General features: G+C 46.0%; 1 protein-coding gene across 2 annotated transcripts in view; it reads left to right on the top strand.

The window, feature by feature from the left end:
- The window catches only part of NT5DC3 (5'-nucleotidase domain containing 3), a 93,509-nt gene that overhangs the window by 12,040 nt on the left and 60,673 nt on the right, over positions 1 to 20,796 (top strand). The window contains exon 1 of one of the 2 annotated variants that reach the window (XM_070254567.1): positions 18,116 to 18,414. The exons of the other annotated variant lie outside the window; for it this stretch is intronic. Within the exon in view, the coding sequence (XP_070110668.1) occupies positions 18,213 to 18,414 (202 nt within the window). The 5' untranslated portion in view covers positions 18,116 to 18,212. Of the gene's footprint in view, positions 1 to 18,115; positions 18,415 to 20,796 lie in introns of those variants that run through there. 2 annotated transcript variants of the gene reach the window in all.

Genomic DNA, 20,796 nt, shown 5'->3' with positions numbered 1-20,796 from the left:
TCTCCTCCTCCCTCGGGAAAGTCTCTGAAGGCCAGGATTAGTCTTACTCATCTTTGCATCAGCCCTGGCGCCAGCATTCGGTGAACGTTTGTTGAATGAATGAATGCAATGCTTCTTCGATGCAAAACTTTAAATCTCTCTTTTCTAGATTCCAAAGGAAGCAAGGAATTGAATATTATAATCAGGTGGTAAAAATAAAGGATAATCAGGCACTCTGGCCCACTGTTTGCTTGTCAGGAAGCAGCTGAGCATCAGCCTGGGCGCTACCTTGTGTAAGTTAGGTAATTGCTCTGATCTGTTTCTATTAGAGGCAGGTGACTTTCTCCCTTTGTTTTGCCTGCATCCTTTGCTTATTTAAAAAATGTCTTTATTTTTTTGAAGCAAGCAACTCCTGGTCCACATACTTTCAACTTTTTCTGCTGCTTATTTACCTTCTCGCATTAGGAGCACGTCTAAGTCTGTCCAGGCTGCCATAACAGAGTACCATAGACTGGGTGGTCTAAACAGCAGAAATTGATTTCTCACGGTTCTGGAGGCTGGGGAGTCTATGATCAAGGGGCCAGCAGATTTGGTGTCTGGTTAGGTCCGCTTCCTGGCGAGGACTCGTTTCCTGGTTCACAGATGGTCATCTTCTCGCTGGGTCCTTACATGGCAGAAGGGGCCAGGGAGTTCCCTGAGGTCTCTTTCATAAGGGCTCGATGAGGGTTCCACCCTCATGACCTGATCACCTCCCAAAGGCCCCACCTCCTAAGACCATCACATCGGGGGTTAGGATTTCAACACCTGAAGTTTGGAGGGGCCACAACCGTTCAGCCCATAAGAGGAAGATTCGTTTTAGAAGTCTTTTCCACCCTGTTGCTCATTTTTCTGTGGGCTGAGCACCATGCCCAACCACGTCGTTCTCTTGTCCGTGGAGGTTCCCTCCTTTCTTCAAATTCTGTTTTAAGACACTGTTTCTGTGGGAGTAGACTTTTCATACTTTCACCTGCAACACCAAAGGAACACGTGACCAGAAATAAGACGGCCTTTCATGTGGGCCCTCCCTTGATTTTAGTCACAGAACTCAGCGCTCAGTTCCTCGGACCTGGCCCAGTGATGTGAAGGCACTTTCTGATTAAAGATACAAATTAAACACTTAAAATGAAATAAAAGTTAAAAATTTGGCCTTCTATCTTAATTGGAGGGGTTGAGTTGGGTCCATTCCATCCTCTTGCTTCTTGTTGCTTCTCTTATTACTGTCTTGCTCCCCTTCATGGGAGGAGTTCCGAGTCTTTCACTGAAGTTTTCCCACCAAATGTTGATGTTTTTTCCTGTGGTTTGCAGTGAACGTTGTGTTTCTTCTTCACTGGTACCAGCTCCGTTAGGCGGAGTTTATTTACATTTTAAGGGCCATCTCCCAGGGTCACTGTTGAAGAACTCCTCAAAGGCCCCAAGAGAGAAGGGTCCTGCTCTCCAGGCTCTGCTATTGCTGGGGATCAGCGTGGCTGGACCGTATCCTTTACTGTCTCAGCGCTTATTTGGCCCAGTAGCCCCTTAGCTTGCTCTGCAAATAGTAGCCACTCATAGATTCTGTCATTTGCCTGGAGTGTTGCTGCCACACTCGGGAATCGAGGAGAAGGGAGAGTTGAATTGGAGGCTGCAAATCATGCTTGGATGGTAAGCTGGAGATGGGTCACAGCTAGAGGGTGGGGATGGGGATGGGGTGGGGATAGGCAGGGGCGTGAGTCCCACAGGGCAGAGCTTCTCAGCCTTTGTGCCTCCAAGGAGTGGGTTACTGGTGTGCCAGATAGAGACCTCTCAGCCCTTGTGCATCTTGGCAGAGGTGGAGCCCCCAGCCTGGCCATCTCCACCCTTGGGCATGTTGTTTATTTCTTCCAGGTGTTTATACAAAACATCTAATTTTCTATAAGTGCCACAACTAGAATTTTTTCTTTTTTTTGCTGAGGAAGATTTGCCCTGAGCTAACATCCATGCCAATCTTCCTCTATTTTTTAGCATGTGGGCTATTAGCACAGCATGGCCACTAACAGAGTGGTTTAGGTCTGAACCTGGGCCACCAAGCAAAGTGCATCAAACTTAACCACTAGGCCACCAGGGCTGGCCTTAGAAAAACTTTGCAGCACTGTCAGGGCCCCTGAGATCTCACTGCTACAAGTACACAATCTGTACTTCAACCTAAACGAGGTATTTTCACTGGGGTGATTTTGGCCCCCAGGACAAAAGTCTGGAGAAATTTTTTGTTGTCATGACTGGGGGTGGCGAGAGCTACTGTCATTTCTGGGTAGAGGCCTGGGAGGCTGCTAAACACAATGCCCAGGGTGGCCCCTCACAACCCAAAATTAGCCAGCCCCAAATGTCAACAGTGCCGAGGCTGAGAAATGCTGACCTACACCAACCACTGTCCCAGAGTGTGTGTTTGTTATCCATTTTACAGAAAATCATGATTGCTTTTAGCTTAGTCATTTGCTGAGGAGGAAAAAGGCTTAAAATATTTCATATCTGCAGGGAAAGAATATTTTCAGTCTATAGGTTTAGGAGCATGTGTGTGTGTACTTTTTTTCCGTAAAGTTTTCCAGGCTGAGCGCTTAAAGGATTTTGTTTACAAACAGAAAACGCAGATGCAAATCTAGAGAAAACTTGTGGAAAAGGAACTGGTGTATCTAATCTAGTTGCTTCTTATAAAATTCTGTTACCCATTTTGGTGTCTGGTCTGTGATGGAAGTATGATATATTCATTTGCTTCCATATAAGAAGGCATCTATAATAACAATTGTGGTGTTTTTGTGACTGCTTAAATAAGTCTTTACAATACATTTCAATTTTGCAGTCAATTTTCAATGTGGTTATGATCAAGTATTTTTCTGTAAGGAACCACTTCTTGCCACTAATTTTATTGTTTTTATCTCCTGCTGTTGTTTTTTTTTTTAAGATTTTATTTTTCCTTTTTCTCCCCAAAGCCTCCGGTACATAGTTGTGTATTTTTAGTTGTGGATCCTTCTAGTTGTGGCATGTGGGATGCTGCCTCAGCGTGGCTTGACGAGTGGTGCCATGTCCGCACCCAGGATCTGAACCCGCAAAACCCTGGGCTGCTGAAGTGGAGCGCGTGAACTTAACCGCTCGGCCATGGGGCCAGCCCCCCTTTTTTTTTTCCTGCTGTTGATTGAAGTTGATTCATTTAACACAAGGCCGACTTCTGGTCCACAGGAAGATTGTAGATGGTTCAATTGTTGCTGTGGGATTCTCGTATTTTGTTTTAATCCGTGGTGGTGAGAGTTGATCAGTATCGTCAGCACAGGAGGATGAGAGCGTTGGGAGGGAGGTGGATGCTTTATGAGACCTTTGAATCAGTTCTTCAATAGGCAAGGAATGTTTTTAGTTTTCCTCTATAGAGGAAAGAAAACTTTTCCTCAACCCTCTTAGAGTCCCTAGGTGGGCCTGGAAATTAAACTGAAAGACAAAGAGATTTTATCACCCCCATTCCAGTGGACCCTGTAGACAGAAACCTGGGAGGCTGACTTTGGCAAGACGTTTTACCTTCTTGGCTTTTGCAGAGGCCCAGGATCTCTTAACTGCAGCTTCTGGACCAAGCAAGGTGTCCCCAGTCAGCGGAACCCCCTCTTTGTCACCAAAACTGTTGGGGAGAAAAAAAATTTTTTTCCCTATACCTTTCTAGGTTCTCCCACTGGGGCCCTGTAAAATTAGACTGACAAAAGACAGATTAACAAGACAAGAACAAATGGGAGTTTATTAGCATGTGCATCACGCTTACACATGGGTGCATTCAGCGATGAGTAACTCCAACTGGAGGTGAGAGCTTGGAGTCTGTATGCCTAACTTAGCAGGGGAATGTTGGAGGAAGGGCACTGATGGAAAAGCAAGTGCCTGCTGGGAAAAAAAATGAATAGCTGATGTGTAGTTTGTGACAGCGTCTGTCTGGGTGTGGTGCTGGCTTCTTGTCTCCCGGAAGAAAAGATCTGAGTGGCTCCCGGGGAGGGCATCTATGACGCTTGGGTCCTTTGGGAGGCTCTGCTTTTAGGTACATAAGAGATTTCAGGAACTCGAAATAATTTCAGCTCAAAATAATTCTTACGTCGATGTGGCATATTTCGGGGTGGCGTATCCTGAGTCCCTTTGCCTACTTTTCATGGAAAATTTCTATGTAAATGTAAATGTGCCTGAGTGGACTCCAGAAAATAAGAAGTAATTCAGAGCCACATACACTTGAGACTCCTTACCTTTAGTCGTTTTGAAAGAAGTCTCAGGCCCTCTCTAGTAAAAGTGTGACTGAACAGGAGGCGTCAAAGCAGTCCTCTTTAAAGACCATACTGCCTCTGTCTTTCGCTTCAGAAAGGCAATTGATTGTTAAGGGTGTTTTAGTGTTAATTACTTGTGTTATCGTAATTCATTCATCAAATGTTTACTGCACCTTAAAGCAGCAAAAACAGGGGTTTTTTTTCTTTTTGAGGAAGATTAGCCCTGAGCTAACATCTGCTGCCAATCCTCCTCCTTTCACTGAGGAAGACTGGCCCTGAGCTAACATCTGTGTCCATCTTCCTCTACTTTCTATGTGGGACGCCTACCACATCATGGCTTGCCAAGTGGTGCCATGTCCGCATCTGGGATTGGAACCAGTGAACCCCGGGCCCCCAAAGAGGAATGCGCAAACTTAACCACTGCGCCACCAGGCCGGCCCCAGAAAATATTTTATTTAAGACTATAACTAGAGGAAAAGAGACCTCACAGAACAAGGCTCAATTCTGAATACAGCATAGGCAAGTGGGAATTTATAGCCAAGGAGAAGGGCAGGGGTCAGTGGATGGAAAATTACCAAGAGGCAACATCAGAGGTAAGGGGGGATTCTGGCTACACTGGCCTAGCAGGAGTCTTGCTGAAGGCAGACCAGGGTGATCAGACATTGCCTGGGGGATTGGCTAGATACCGAGAGTGATCAGATACTGAGGATGGCTGAACTGACTTAGCAGGATTCTTGCTAAAGTGGGACTATGAAGAGACAAACATGGAAGCCCGAAAGTGGCGCCTAGTTGAAAAAGAGCTCAGAGAGCCTGAGTAGAGTTTGGTCAATGAGAGAATCTTGGTCAGGTGACAATCTCTGTTTGAGTTCCTGGGGATCCAGCAGTGAACAGGAGGATAGAGACCAATGCTGCCTTCATGAGCTCACGTTGAGGCAGATGGCTGTCAGACAACTAAATACAAAGCTGTTTAACTGCGATTGTGAAAAGTTCTACTATGGAGATTGTCGTTAGAGAACTAAATACATAATGGCTTAACTACAACTGTGGAAAGTTCTATCACGGCAAAATACAAGGACTAACGGGGACATTGATGTGTTGGGTGGAGGGAGATATGTTGGGGATGCTTCTTAGAAAGTGATACTGAAACTGCATCTGATGGATGAGAGGTTGCTTGCTAAGCAAAGTGGTGGGCGAGGGAGGAAGAGTCATCTGGGCAGCAGGAACAGAAGTTGCAAAGTGGGAAGGAGCTAAAAAGGCCAGTGTGGCTGGAATGCAGAGATCAACTTGGGGGAGAAGCTGCACAAAGAGGATGTCAGAGAGGTGTTAGGGCTGGTCACATGCCCCTAGGCCTGGTCAAGGATTTGGGATGTGTGAAAGATCAGAATTGGCCACCCCAAAATGTGTCTCTTTGGCTTGATTATTTTAAGGACGAAAGACTCAGAAAGAAACTCTGAACTTTCCCCTAACAGCCTAAAAGAATTTAAGACAGAAGGCCTGTCCCAGTAAGGAGCTATCACCATGCTAACTATAGTATAATATGAACTAGGTGTGGTAGACAGGAAGGCACCTGGTGACACCCATTTTTATCAAGTTTAGATGGCCCAACAAACATTTGTTTACTAAATGTTTCCTTTTCCATCTCCGTGTGAATTGCCTTCCTCCCCTTTGAAGTCCCAAATCACTACCCTCAACATCCTCCTTTGTCCTTAACTGAAGATGGCATGTAAAGTGGTAGCTTCTGTCCTTTTGGCAAGTTACTCAGTTTTCCTGGGTTTCTCCCGTATATACATGTTATAAAGCTTTGTTTGATTTTCTCCTGTTATTCTGTCTTATGTGAGTTTAATTTGTAGACCAGCCAGAGGAACCTAGAGGATAGAGGAATAGTTCTTCCTCCCCTGCGGATGTTACCATAAGAACAATTGAAAGCCAGTGCAAGGTTTTTGCAAAGCACGGGGAGTGTTGGGAACCTAGACTCATTTTTCCTCTAGCATAGTCATCACAAGAGATTTCTGACACAATATGCCAAAATAATATTCCAGAGTCATGAAGAGGCTCAAAGGATCCTTGTGTGTGTGTGTGTGATTAAGATTGGCCCTGAGCTAACATCTGTTGCCAATTACTCCTCTTTTTGCTTGAGAAAGATTGTTGCTGAGCTAACATCTGTGCCAATCTTCCTCTATTTGATGTGGGATGCCACCACAGTGTGGCTTGACGAGAAGTGCTAGGTCCCTGCCCGGGATCCGAACCTGCAAACCCTGGGCTGTCGAAGAGGAGTGTGGGAACTTCACCACTATGCCACCGGGCTGACCCCTCAAGGGATCCTTTTTTGACGCTTGTTTTCTATTTTTTTCCAATGTGAGTATTTTGACCTCTCAAACAGGCTGTGAACTCCGGGGGGGGGGGGGGGGGGGGGGGCGGGCAGGGGCCTTGTCATTTATTCTTTGTATCTCAAAGCATCAGAAATGGTGCTGGCTGGACTTAAATGCTCCATCAAGGCAGGAAGGGTGAGGAGTAGATACACAGTTTCTTTCTGGGTATTTACACAATGGGCCGGGGTATCCAACAGAAGTGATGGCTCTGCTCCAGGATAACAACATTGAAAGAAACTACAGGAGTTGTAGTTCAACCTATTGAAAACAGTAACCTTTAGTTGACTTTTCAGATTCGGGTTCAGATTACAGATTAACAATGCTAATTACTAGTGTGAAAGTCTTGGCACCTTCCTTCCTTTTTTATTATTACATTTGATCAACATGGAGAATATAGTGTATCCTTTCAAGGGTATGAAAACAGTGGGCTTCCAGCAATGATAGTTCAGATTTTAATTATAGTGGTGACATTTTTATTCATGAGATTACAGTAAGTGTGTGTTAAAATGATAGATTTGTGAGAGGGTGATAAATCCTAAATTTTGTTTCTTCTCCTGATCACAGTTCCATGAGGTGCTTATTCAAAGATGAAATCTCTTTCTGTTTAATGTACCTTTTACAGCTCGTCCCCTTTCAACTTTGATCCAGTTTCAAGAACAAATCTTCACCTAATAAAACTATTAATTCCGGAGATTTAAGTACTAATCCTGACTACGAAAAGAGGGTTTTTCTGGTTTATGTTCCCAGCTACCTCTGACACAGAGTGATCTTATTGTTCTCTGTCAAGTGTTTTAAACCTGCTATTGAGAAACCATTTCAGTGGGAGAAAAAACCAGAAATGTTTCTTTTCATTTTCCATTCTATCAAGCTGAGTGTTCTGTGCTGAATTGTTTGGTTTGGATGAAGTATGTTACTTCCCTCTCCCTGGGATTCTTTTAAAAAAGAAATGCCAACCATCTCAGTCAAATTTAGAAGGAAGAAATTAAACAAAGGCTCCAGTGACTTGCAGTGGGGTGAGTCAGTCCCTTGCTCCTCATATGTTTTTATTTATTTATTTTCTTTTTTGAGGAAGATTAGCCCTGAGCTAATTACTGTCAATCCTCCTCTTTTTTTTTTTTTTCTTAGGAAGACTGGCCCTGAGCTAATATCCATGCCCATCTTCCTCTACTTTATTGTGGGATGCCTACCACAGCATGGCTTTTGCCAAGCGACGTGGTGTCCGCACCCGGGATCCGAATCAGCGATCCCTGGGCCACCAAGAAGCGGAAAGTGCGAACTTAACTGCTGCTCCACTGGGCTGGCCCCAACCTCATATGTTTTTAAAATGCTCAGCTCAGCCAGAGCCTCTTCTCCCCAGCAGTGGATCCCTCAATCCAAAAAGTCAGGTATAGACAACCTTTGCATTTTAATTTTAACTTAAACATACAAGCGTAATTTTTTTCCCCAAACTATTAAATTTAGAATCAAGGTCTTTTTTTTTAATGGATCTGCTGATTGGAATTAGATGTCATCTTGCTCAAAAGGCATTGCCCGCAATTTCTAGTTCCGTAGGGTGAGAACTTAGACAGTAGTGATGTAGTCTGCGCAGGATCCTTCTAGCTTGCTCCCTTTTTCCTCCCTCAGTTGTTACCAAAACCAAAGTGGGCTCCCTCCTGGCGAGTTAGATCAGCGTCTCCACCAGAAGGAGTTGTCTCACAAAGTAAGGTATGTTTGCTGCAAATAGGAGACCATGAGGAATTATTTCCAGAGTCAGGGCTCCCTGAACAAAGGGAAGCAGGGACATTTATTTCAGACGGGGAATGAATATTCAAATGGGAGAGGTGGGCATTCGCTTGCGCAGGCTTAGTTGGAAAACACACTTCCACAAACACTGCAGGTTGCGGCAACAAGACCTAAGTTCCTCCTGGGGACATCTCTGCATTAACAATAAGGCAGAGGTCACAGGCATGGCTCGCTCTCATGGCAAGGGTTGGTCTGGTTCAGGGTGGTTGGTGATTACATCTCCTTAACATAACAAAAGGGAAAAAACAATTTGGAAAAACAGTTAAATGCCTCCAAACCCACCCTTGAGTTCCTCGGGGCAACCAGGCAGTGACACAATCTTTTATGGTTGTCTTGCCCACTCATCACTTGAAAGAATTCCAAAGCATTCAGCCTGTTTTTTTCATAGAAAACAGCTGTCTTTCATTTCAAACTCATGTCTGATTAGTTTGTACTATACTTAGTTCAATTACCAAAATTAGACTGACAAACCCAGTTGACTGTTGGTCTTGGTAGAACCCAACAGTTAGCAACAGAAGTGTGCCAACACGGTCGAGATGGACCTCCTGGCTACCGGCATTTAGTGTGCTCTGAGCATCAGGTAGTATGTTTTGCAGCAGAAGCAGAGGACCCTGGCTAATCCAGCGATCCAGTTTATGACTGTTAACAGAGCTTCCTTTTCACTTGCTGTGTAGGTTTAGCCATTTTTAACAGGTTATCAATTTGTACACGCTCTTGATTGCAGGAAAACATCAAACAGCCCTCATCAGCTTAGAAAACTTTTAAACCTGGAAGGGACTCTAGAGATGATTGAACTAATTTTAAACTTGAGGAAATAGCAGATATGTCATACGATGTGCCCCAGGACAACTGATCAGAGAATCCTGTGAATTAGATATTAGAATCATTGAGGCTCAGAAAGACCAAGTGACCTTCTGAAACCTTGCAGCTAATAAGTGTGGACTGAGGACTTGGAACCCAATCCTCTCACCTGAAATCCTGTGCTCGTTCCACTGTACGTGGGCTCTAGGAGTTTGTGGCCTTCTTGGAAAGATAAGCACATAAAAGATAACTGAAATCCAATGTGATATGTGCTGTGACAGACATCGGGAGAGAGCATGGGGAAGCACATGAGAGAGGCAACAACAAGTAGGACTTTCCAGAGAAAGCGACTTGGCTGTGAGTCCCAACAGGTGTTCACCAGGTGAGGAAGGTGAGGAAGAGCATTTCAAGCAAGAAGGAGCAACGTGAACAAAGGCAAGGGAGTGAATCAGGGTGGTGCGAACCTCTAGAAGTGGGAGAGTTGGGAGATGATGTTGGAGAAATCTGTAAGGTTTAGGGTGTGGAAAATCTTGTCTCCACGTTAAAGGGCTCGGCAGGGGAGCTGCTGTAGGATTTCCAGCACTACGGGTAGATTTGCATTTTAGATACAACACTCTCATGGCTGAATAGAGGATGGAATTGGTTGAGGGGAGACTGGAGAGTCTCCTGTGTTAGCTAAGAGAGGGATAGTAGAAATGGAGAGAAAGGGTTGCATTTGAGATTTCAGAGGTAAATCTGAAACCGGCAAACAGCCATTGATGATTAAGCATCTAGGTACTGTTTTTTTTCCTTTCTGCAATTACTGATTATAGCTTTTAGCTGTTTACCCCACCCATCGTTAACTGTGCTGCTTAGGCACTATGCTATCTGACTCCCACTAGGCTCCTATAGATAACATCTCCCTGGAGCCTGGGGCCCCATGGTAATGGGTGTGTGAGCTGTTTTTCAGGAATTAGAACTCCTTGTCCACTTCAGGACAGTTGAGACCACCAACCCAACTGGGCCCGTGGAGATGTCTGATAGGCGACCTTTTGAGGTCAAGAGGCTAAAAACTCCACCCTCAGATCACGCCCATGCTGCCATTTTTGTGAACATGGGTTCAATGAAGAGGCATGGAGTCTGACTACACTTGCACAGATCATCAATTACCTCACCCCTCCTCACCTCCAATCACCTCTCTCCACATTTCAGACCACCTTGTCCCACTATCCCATAAATATCCCTGAGTCCCTATTTTCGGGGAAGCAAATTTGAGGCTCATGCCCTTGCTTCCTCACATGGCTGCCTTGTGATTAAACTCTCTCTCTGCTGCAATCTCGTCGTCTGGGTGTTTGGCTTTCTGGGTGGCGGGCAAAAATGAACCTGGTTTGGTAACAATCCCCAGGGGGCTCAGTGCTTGATTGGGTATGGGAGATGAGGACAGGGGACAGTCAAAGGCATTCACCAGTTTATGGCTATACCATAGGCCAGTGCAACTGGGTGGATGATGCTGTTGCCATTCCAACATAGGAAGCACAGGTTGAGAGGTGAAATGGGAGCCATGATGAGCTAATTTTGGGCATGTTGAGTTGGAGTCTCTTATCTGAGTGAAGACATTCAGCAGACAGTGGAATGTATGAGTCTGGTGCTTAGTAGCTAGAAGACTGAGCTGGAGAAACACATTTGGGAGTCCTCAGCATACACTTGGTGGTTCAGCTCTGTAGAATGGTTAAAAGAGCCAAGAAGAATATAAGACAAGAAGATGGCAGGAGATAGAACTTGGGAGAATGCCTGTATTTAAGGGGTGGGCAGAGGAAAGAGTTGTAGCAAAAGATGAAGAATGGCTCCCGAGGTAGGCTGAGAATCCATAAGATCATGGAAGCCAAGAAAGGAGAAGGCTATCAGATTGAGAACAGACCATTGCGTTTAGCAATGCAGAGGTTACAAAGAACCTTCAGTTTTGGTGGAGTCGTAGGCACTAAAGCCTGTGTAAGAGAGAACGATGAATTTGTTTCCTCTACCCAAGGGTGGGGTCTGCACAGGCCCAGCTCCTTGAATTGGCACAGAGTGAGCTTATGCAGTACTGGAGGCAGATGACAGAGCACGCTGCTTGCCGTCTGCAGACAGGTCCCTCAGAGCAGAGTAGCCCATGGTCTCAGTGGAGAAGGGTGGAGGGAAGGCTCGCCCCACAACCACCACGGCCCCAAACACACGCACATAACCTCTTTTATTGTTTTCTTTAAGGCAGAAATTGAAGGCTCATGGAGACAACCAATTGCAACCTTTTACTTTGTTTGGGACAGTGTAGACAGCTTTCTTCATCCCTAATCTGTTTATAGATATACATTTATTGAAAGAATGAGCAAACAAGCTTAATTTCTCAAACTGAAGGACTTCTGACAGAGAAACTTTAGACATAGTATACTTAAACAAAAGACACTTGCAACAAAGACCCTTTAGATACTGTATACTCCTTCCTCCTCATGACACAGTGCAGCCTGTCTTCTGGATGGAGAATATAGGCTCTGATTGTCTCTTCTTAACCCGAGTACAGTGGGGAAGCTCATTGTTGGGCAGTGTCCACAGAGTCTGGACTGATTCAGGGGAACTTCCTGAGTGTCTCCACCAATACCTGAGATTTTCCTCGTTACCTGGTGACAACCACCTGAGTTGCAGCTGTGAGCCATGGAGGAAATAAACACAGAGCTGGCACTGGAAAAATCTACCTATTGGTGACAGCAAATATTATGTGAAACAAGAGGAACAGATTTAAATTTAATACAATAAAGATTTGAAAAGGGGCCGGACCGGTGGCACAGTGGTTAAGTGTGCATGTTCCACTTCGGTGGCCCAGGGTTCGCCAGTTGGGATCCCGGGTGCAGACATGGCACTGCTTGGCAAGCCATGCTTTGGTAGGTGTCCCACATATAAAGTAGAGGAAGATGGGCACGCATGTTAGCTCAGGGCCAGGCTTCCTTAGCAAAAAGAGGGGGATTGGCAGCAGATGTTAGCTCAGGGCTAATCTTCCTAAAAAAAAAAAATTAGAAAAAATTGTACATCAGAAGGCTATAGCCACGAGCCACATAATGACATTTCAGTCAACGACGGACCACATATATGACGGTGGTCCTATAAGATTTGTACCACATAGCCTAGTTGTATAGCAGGCCACACCAGCTAGGTTTGAGTATGTAAGTACACTCTATGATGTTTACACAATGACAAAATCACCTGACAACACATTTCCCAGAATGTCTCCCCATTGTTAAGTGATGCATGACCGGACTTAAAAGGACTGTCTTTGGATAAAATGTCTTGCTTTCTCTTTCCAGAGGAAATAATGAATATACCACTTTATTTTTAACTTTAAGTACTGAAAAAAAGGAGGAAAACTTACCATTTAAAATCTGAGAAGAGATTTTCAAGGGAATAGTGGGACCTTTTCCCTATTCCCGCCCCTAGTTCATACTCCGTTGGAAATAAGGTGGGTGTGACTCAGTCCAGAATTACAAAATGCAAGAGGTCACTGAAGGTTCCTTCCTAGCAGTATTTTAATGGAAAATTTCCCAAGGCACCAATGCAACAGGGAGAATAGTATTCTTTTTTTCCCTTTCTAGAAGTTATGGTCCTTGGATTCTGGGGATCTGGATTTGAATCCCAGTTCTGCTATTTTCTGGGCTTACAGACATAACCTTTCTTTTTTTTGAGGAAGATCAGCCCTGAGCTAACATCTGCTGCCAATCCTCCTCTTTTTGCTGAGGAAGACTGGCCCTGAGCTAACATCCATGCCCATCTTCCTCTACTTTATATGTGGGACGCCTACCACAGCATAGCTTGCCAAGTGGTGCCTTGTCGGCACCCAGGATCCGAACCTGCAAACCCTGGGCCGCCGAAGCAGAACGTGCAACCTTAACCGCTGTGCCACCGGGCCGGCCCCCTGACATAACCTTTCTGAGTCTCAATTTTCTTGCCAGCCAAAAGGGGCTATAGGGTTATTCTGAAGATATAATGGGATGATGTAAGCCGAACAACCAGCAGAGTGAGTGCACAGTTAAATGTTAGGTCCCTTCCCCATCCAGAAGGAAGACGTGAAGTGGAAGGAGGCTCAGTGACTTCTCTCTGATTTGGATGAACCCATCCTGGTCTTTGCTCTTTCTTGGGGTGGGAGGACCGGCCAGGCTGGAGAGTGCTGCCCAGCGGGTACCCACCTTGAGGGAGGATGGGTGGACTGGGCTTGGGCCCAGGGCAAGGATATCCTTTCCTGGCAGCTCCTCTGCTTGGTACAGAAAGAATCAGATTGTGTCCAAGAAAGTCCTGAGGTCAAGGCTATAGGTACAGGCCCAGAATGGGTCATGAGGGCAAAGGGGCCTGAGGAACCAAGGTGTGTGGCCAAGAGAGAGTCTAGGGAGCGGGAGCCTGAAATAGTGTGTGTTGAGGACACCAGCAGCCAGTCTGTGTGACAATCTCAATCCTGAGGCAAGTCAGAGGCTCTTAAAGGGCCTCGGGCAGAACAGACAGTCTGTGGGATCTGGTTATTGGGGTCCAGAGGATCTCTGAGAATGAGTTCCTGCTCAGTTAGCACCTGAAACATTCTGGTTCTATTTTTCTTCGCTTTACCTTATAAAGCCAGTTAAGACCAGTGCTACATGGCCATCCTGAGTGGGGGTGGGGGTAATTCACGAGTGCATTCTGCTGAGCTAGATTGGGGCAACTGGGAACACCATAAGGAGTCATGAGTGCAATTCAGAAAGAAGAAAAATTGCCACAGATTGCTAAGCAGAGACAAAAGCTGAAAGTCCTTATCAGATTTCCAGACATAGCTGCGGGCAATGTGAGACCCAGCTATGACTCTGACGCAGAGCTACACTGCAAGAGAAGCCCCAGCTGATACTCAGAAGGACAATCTGGTGTGAGGGAAGAGGCAGCCTAAGGCAGCAGCCAAGGGCGCCGGCTTGGGGACGAGGCCCCCTGGGGATTGTTACTGGAGCAAGTTACGTATCGTCATTTAGTTTTCTCATCTTTAAAAGTCATCGAACATGCACTAAAAATTTTCTAGAAGGATGCACGTTTTAGAAGACTGCACAGATGGGGACTGAGATGGGAGACACTTCACTTTGTATCTTTATATATTTTCATTTTCGAACCATGTGGATGTGTGTACTATTAAACAGAATAAATGACCAAAAAAAAAAAAAAAAGACAAGTGATGATAGCTTATTTGTTACAGGGTTACACAGGCCTGATACGTGGTAATTACTCGCATAAATTGCAGTTACTATTATAGTTAATACAGGGATGCTGGCTGCGTCATCTGTCAGTGTTATTTGCCCTTAAATACCCGGCAGTCTCTTTATCTCATATCCAGTTGGATGCCCTACATGTACTGGCCTTACATTGTGTTTATAATCAATGGGATAAATTCAGCCCCTTAAAAACAGTCTTGTAAATGGGTAAAATGAATAAATGAGTACCACTTGCAAATTAGATTGTAAAATGTATTTTTTTTTTTTACTTTTAACACATTTTAGAGAATTATATTAAATTATTGACAATGGCATCTGGCATTGTATAATGAACACCTATATACCCTTCACTTGTATTCGCCAATTGTTAATGTTTTTGCCATATTTGCATTCTTTCTCTCACACACACACGCACAGACGCATACATACGTACGTATCTTTTTTTCTGAACTATTTGGAAGTTAATTGCACATCTGACACTTTTATCTCTAAATCTGTCAGCATGTGTCTTCTGAGTACAGGACATTCTCCTGCATAACCACAGTACAATGACCAAACCCAGGAAATTCAACCATCACCTAAGATTATCTAATGTACAATCCATATTCAAATGTCCCCAAAGGTCCTAGTAAATGTTCTGTATAGCTGTTTACTTTTTGATCTAGAATCCTACGTAAGATCTTCCATTGCATTTGGTTGCTCCTTTCTAGAACATTTCTGTAGGCTTGTTTTGTTTTTCATGACACTGACATTTTTGAAGAGCATAGATCAGGTTCTGTCCTACCCTCCATGCCCAGTGTCCTTCAATTTGTGTCTGTCTGACTCTTTCCTTATAATTAGATTCAGATTAATTAGATCCTGGTTTTGGCAGGAAAACTGCAATAGATAATGTTCCAATGCCGCCTTTTGTAAATGTTTTTTATCCTTCTCTTTTAAATATGTGAAGCCAGGAGTAATTTTTAAAAATTCTAATATTCTTACTCTCAAATATCCAGCAGGTCAATTATTGGTAAGTGACTCTTGTCATCATGTCATGATTGAGGCAGCGGGCTATTTGTACAGATCACTTGATTTAAGGGTGACCTACCTGGTATCTTCTCATTCGTTGGTCCATGGAATCCTACAGTGAGTTTCTGTTCTATGTCTTGAAAAGAAGCATGCTTCTGGTTATTCATGGTATATATATGACCTCTTGATAACTTTTGATCTTTGCAGCCTTCTGAGAGAAACAGCACATCCAGGGCAGGAGATGTTGGCCTCAAGGCATGAGCCAGCAATATTCCGAGGGTTCTAGGAATGGCGCCTCGCAGTGTGAGCACTAGGTGAAATCGACCTACCACAGCTCTCAGAGTTCTCGTGCAGTTCTGATACAGCTCTGCAATGTGCACGAACGAGGATAAGCTTCAGAGGGCTAAAATCATGGTCTTGGCACCTCAAACAGTCTCAGATAAATCAAAATGGGATTCCGGAAAAGGGAAAAAGGTCTTGAGACCCATGATTTCCATTTCTGCTAAGGAAAAGACTCGATGGAAGACACAAAATAATGATGAAATAGGAAATAGCCCAGAAAAAGAAGCATCAAAGAAAGATTATTCCTCTAAGATTTTATCCTTGGGTAAAATGGATGGTGTAGTAAAGCTTTCATAGCAAAGGATTTTGTCAGCTAAAAGCACGAGGGAAAAGGCCAAACCACTGTGATTTACCAGCATCCCCTGCAAGGGCCTCTTTGCACAAATGATCCCTGGGAATCTGTATCTGAACTCATCTCAGAAAGATGGCTTTTTCATAGCCTCGATTACAGTTCAGTTCCTCAGAAGTGTTTCTTTGCAGAGAAGATCTCAGTTTGAAGCAAAATTGTTGAAGACCTCAAACCATACTAATAAAGAATAAAAATGATCATGGCTCTTTTGTGTCTAATTTTTTTCTGCTTGTCTTTATTTAGAACTCTTTGATGGGATATTTTCTTTTAAGACTCTTAGGAGTGATGGTAATCAATCTCTGAGGATTTGATTATTTTTAGCCCCTTAAAATATTTTAATAGATTTTAGCCAAAAAGAGCAATTTTTAAGTGATTCACATTTTTATCGTAAGTAGAAGAGCGTTGATCTCACAGGGTTCCAAAGCTGAAAATATACTGAAACAATGTTATTAAAGTTCTAATTGTGTTACTGTTATGTTGCTATAGTTTCTCTCTTTTGAATTCATGAATTAATTTTCTATGTAAGCAAAATTTACAGTTGCTCTTGCCAAACCTTTTTTATGAAACATAAACGAGAAAAGATATGAATTGGAATAAACTAAAACCATAAAGTAAGTTTAAAGTACCAGAGTCCATGGATTTGATATCGTATCTGTTGCAAACATTTTAATTGTCTCTCATGTTATCAGTGATTTGTAAGCTACTGCCCCATTAACTGTTGAGGGTTACTTATTGGCTACCTTCTTTCTTGCCACCCCACTAAATCCTACCTACTGTGTTAGAAAGCCAAATGGAAACGGGCTCAGCTGTGTGACCTTGCAAAAGTTATCTTACTTCTCTTAGCCTCAGTTTTGTTGTTTATAAAATGGGAGAAATTATGGTGCCTACTTTTCAGGATTACTGAGAGCACTGCAAGAGTGAACGCACACAGCAAACCTTCAATAAATAGTAGTTATTATTATCTGTCACGGTCTAACCACCTTTACCCATGAAGCATCTCCTCACCCCTCCAGCCCACAATTTAAGCATACACTAGTGCTTTGGGTTGTTTTAAATCGTGCCCCACCTAGTTCACATATGGCACAATGGTCTCCCAGGCAGAGTGCCAACCTTGAGAGTTAGTCCCGGTCCTCCACCCAGCGCCCTGCTCAACGGTGACCAACAGGTTGGGGAGTCCCCGCAGTTTAGTGATTCTCAGGCGGGTTCTGGGTGGGTCGCATCAGTCTGTCCTGCAGGATCCGAGTCTGACTCACTCCACACAGAAATGTCTCATGGTGGTGGGGATTCCTGTTTTGTATTCGGCTTTGGTGGAACCACAAGGCACAGAACAGGCGCAGCCTGACAGGTCTGAGAGAAGGCAGATGCACCGCGCCCGTGAGCGTGGGCAGGAGCAAGAGCTGGGTGGCGGTGTCTCGAGGCCTCCCCTGCGAGGCAGAAATCTCTGGGGGGGCACTGGCCTTCTAGGCTGAGCAGTGGTGTACCATTCGAACACATCAGCCCACGTATGGGGCCTCGGCTCCGCTGCCTCCTCACGGGCATCCCCAGAAGGATCCAAACTGGGGATCCGGGGACGTCCCAGACCCGCCCCAGAGATCCAGGGGAGATCCAGAGGTCACCTTCTGAAGCCGGGGCCAGAGGGACCCTGTCAGTGCGGCCAGAGTCCTGGGGGACGGCCCCAGACCACGGGAGGAAGGTGCTGCGGACCTCGGCGGCCGGCGCCGGGACCACGTCTAGTGGCCTAGGGCCGACAATGAGTCATCCCATTCCACGTGGCTTCGGCCTAACCCGGCTTCTGCCCCACCGCACAGCCACCTCCGCGCGCTGCAGGGCGGGGAAGCGACCGCAGCAGGCCCCGCCCAGGCCCCGCCCCCAGCCGGGCCGGACTAGGCCCCGCCCCGCTCAGGCCACAGCCCCACTCAGGCCCCGCCCCACTCAGGCCCCGCCCCACTCAGGCCCCGCCCCGCGGCGGCCGAAGGGGCGGGCCGCGCCGCCACGTGTTCCGACGCAGCGGGCCGCCAGCCGGCGGGGCTGAGCGCGGGCAGAGCTCTTGCCGGGTGGCCGCGCTCGCAGTGGGGCGGCGGCGAGCATGGCTACGGCGGCGGTGGCTGTGGCCCGTGGGGCCGGGGCGAGGGGGGCGGCGGCAACCCTGCGGGGCGGCTGCGGGACTGCGGCTCGGGGTCGGCCGCGCGCGGGCCCCTCCCGGCCCCTCTGCACTGCACCTGGGACCGCCCCGGACAGGAAGCGCTACCTGTGGGAGCGCTACCAGGAGGCGAAGAGGAGCACGGACGGTGAGTGCGGCGGCGCCCCGAGCCCCGGTACCTGGGGGGGGGTCCTCCCCGCCGGGCTGCGGCGCCGGGTCCCCTCCCACGCGGTAACCCTCCAGCCCGTGCCGGTCCCCCCCAATGGTGACCCTCGGTCGCCCTCACCCCCAACCGCGGGCGACATCGCCTCTGCAGTGCGATTGCGGGAAACGCGGAAAAATGCGCCTCCAGAAACTTTGCAATGCTTGCCTTTCTCTTGGGAAAACTGCTTTATAAATTTTTGGGATTTTGTAGCCAGTAATCTGTATTGGAAGGGCCTTGGGCTCTCCCGGGGGGTCCACAGACATCTCTTGGGAGGCGGTCACCCTCACGCACCGTTGGGTATTGTTATTAACAAACAGTGATAATGCTAACAGCCGGAGTCCGGCAGGCGGCGGGTTACCCGGGAGCCGGGCTACCGGGCAGGTGGCAGTGTCCAGAGGCTGATCTATTTTCTTTCTTTCTTTTTTTTTTTTTAGGGGATAGGGTAAGATTTGCTGTGTTTGAAATAGGAGGGGGTCTAGGATGGGAGTTGTGGGCTGTCTACTAACCTCAGTGAGGAGGGGGTCCAGGAGTGACTCCTTTATGGCCCGCTGAACATAAAATCTGCTTGGGTCGGTTGTTACTGAGGGAAACGGAGAGACCAAAAGAGAACCGAGTAAATACTACTGCCAGGCACCTAGATTGTCTTCCTGCGTTCTTCCCATACCTACCATGGGGGTGCCACATCCACATCCTATAGATGGGAAAGGTGAGACTCAAGTGTTAAGGAAGTTGGCCAAGGTCACACCTTGACCTCGGGTCTGTCTCGGCCCCTAACCCACTGTCCTGTTTGCTGCGCTCGTCTGCCTTCCCGTAACAGCTGACCATTTGGGAACTCGTGTAAAGGGCCAGTGATAATCCATGGGCCCACATCTTTTAGGGAAGATTTAGAACCCCAATTTGTATACTGATTTTTTGGTCGGGGGAGAGGTTGAGGTGGCACATAGAGATGGGGAGAGCATATTTGGTGAGAGAGAACATTTTGTAGGATCACATTTTCCATCTTTTGGCCAGAAGTCACTTTAATGAAAGAAAACAAGAAGCTTATTTTCACCAATTGGAATAATTTTCTGAGGGAACTCCAAGTGGCTTGCAGTGCAGGCTTCTGTGAAATAGGACTTTTTTTCTTGGTTTTCCTTTGCTCCGAGTTCATTTTGCATCAGTTTTTGAAGTGGTTGTGTGGTGTGTTGGAAAGAAGACTGCCTTTGGAGACATCCGAAATGGCAGGATCTTAAATGAAAGAAATATAGATTGTCTAACCCAGCTTTTGGGCAGGCAAGACTTTTTTAATTGAAATTTGAAATTGAGAGACTTGTATACTTACATGCAGTTGTTAAGAATGAATACAGGGAGATCCTTTATCTAGTTTCTCCCAGTGGTAACATTTTGCAAAACAATAGCACAGTATCACAGCCAGGGTGTTGACATTGCTGCAACCCACAGAGCGCATTCACGGCTCTCTAGTTGTACTTGTATGTGTGTGTGTGTTTTGTTCTGTACAGTTTTATCACATGTACGTTCATGTATCCAGCACCACAGTCAAGATACAGGACAGTTCAGCCCAAGGATCCCTCATTTTGTCTTCGAAACCACATCCACCTCCCTCCTGATGCCCCGTGAAACCCTGGGGCATTATCTGTTCTCCATTTCTACAATTTTGTCATTTCAAAAATGTTACATGGTTGGAATCATACAGTATGTAATCTTTTGGAATTGGCTTTTTTCTCACTGAGCGTAATTCCCTGGAGAGTCATCTACGTTGTCACGTGCATTGTGTCAGTAGCGCACTCCTTTTTATTGCTGAGTAGCATTTCCTGGTATGGATGTGCCATTGTTTAACCACAGCGAGCTGTTTAACCACAGTTCACTCGTTAAGGGACACCTGGGTTGCTTCCGGTTTTTGGCTGTTACAAGTAAGGCTGTGTACAGGTTTTTGGGTGAGCATATGTTGTCATTTCTCTCAATGCCATGCCATTGCTTGGTTGAAGGATAATGTCATATTTTATGAGAAACTGCTGGCAAAAATATTTGTCATTCTTATTTTATGGACAAGATTTGCCGCTTGCAGGCTGTGAGACCCTGGGGAGGTCGCGAAGCTTCAGTTTCCCCATCTGTAGAATGGGGATCCTGGTAGTACCAACATCTTAGGATCGTGACCAGGAATGAGTGAGTCCATCCGTGGCAGGTGTTCAGAACAGTGCCTGGCGAATGAGACAGCTGAGGCGTTGGGTGCTGAAGATCAGCCTCAGCCAGAGTTTGGACTTTGGTGGGTGGTGATCCCAGCGGGATTTGGGAATATGACAGCTTGAGGGGGATTTTGAGGTTTAT

Source organism: Equus caballus, chromosome 28, assembly GCF_041296265.1.
Source record: "Equus caballus isolate H_3958 breed thoroughbred chromosome 28, TB-T2T, whole genome shotgun sequence".
Classification (NCBI taxonomy): Eukaryota; Metazoa; Chordata; class Mammalia; order Perissodactyla; family Equidae; genus Equus; species Equus caballus.
Note: the sequence above shows the minus strand (reverse complement) of the source record. Positions and strands in the feature narration are given on the sequence as shown.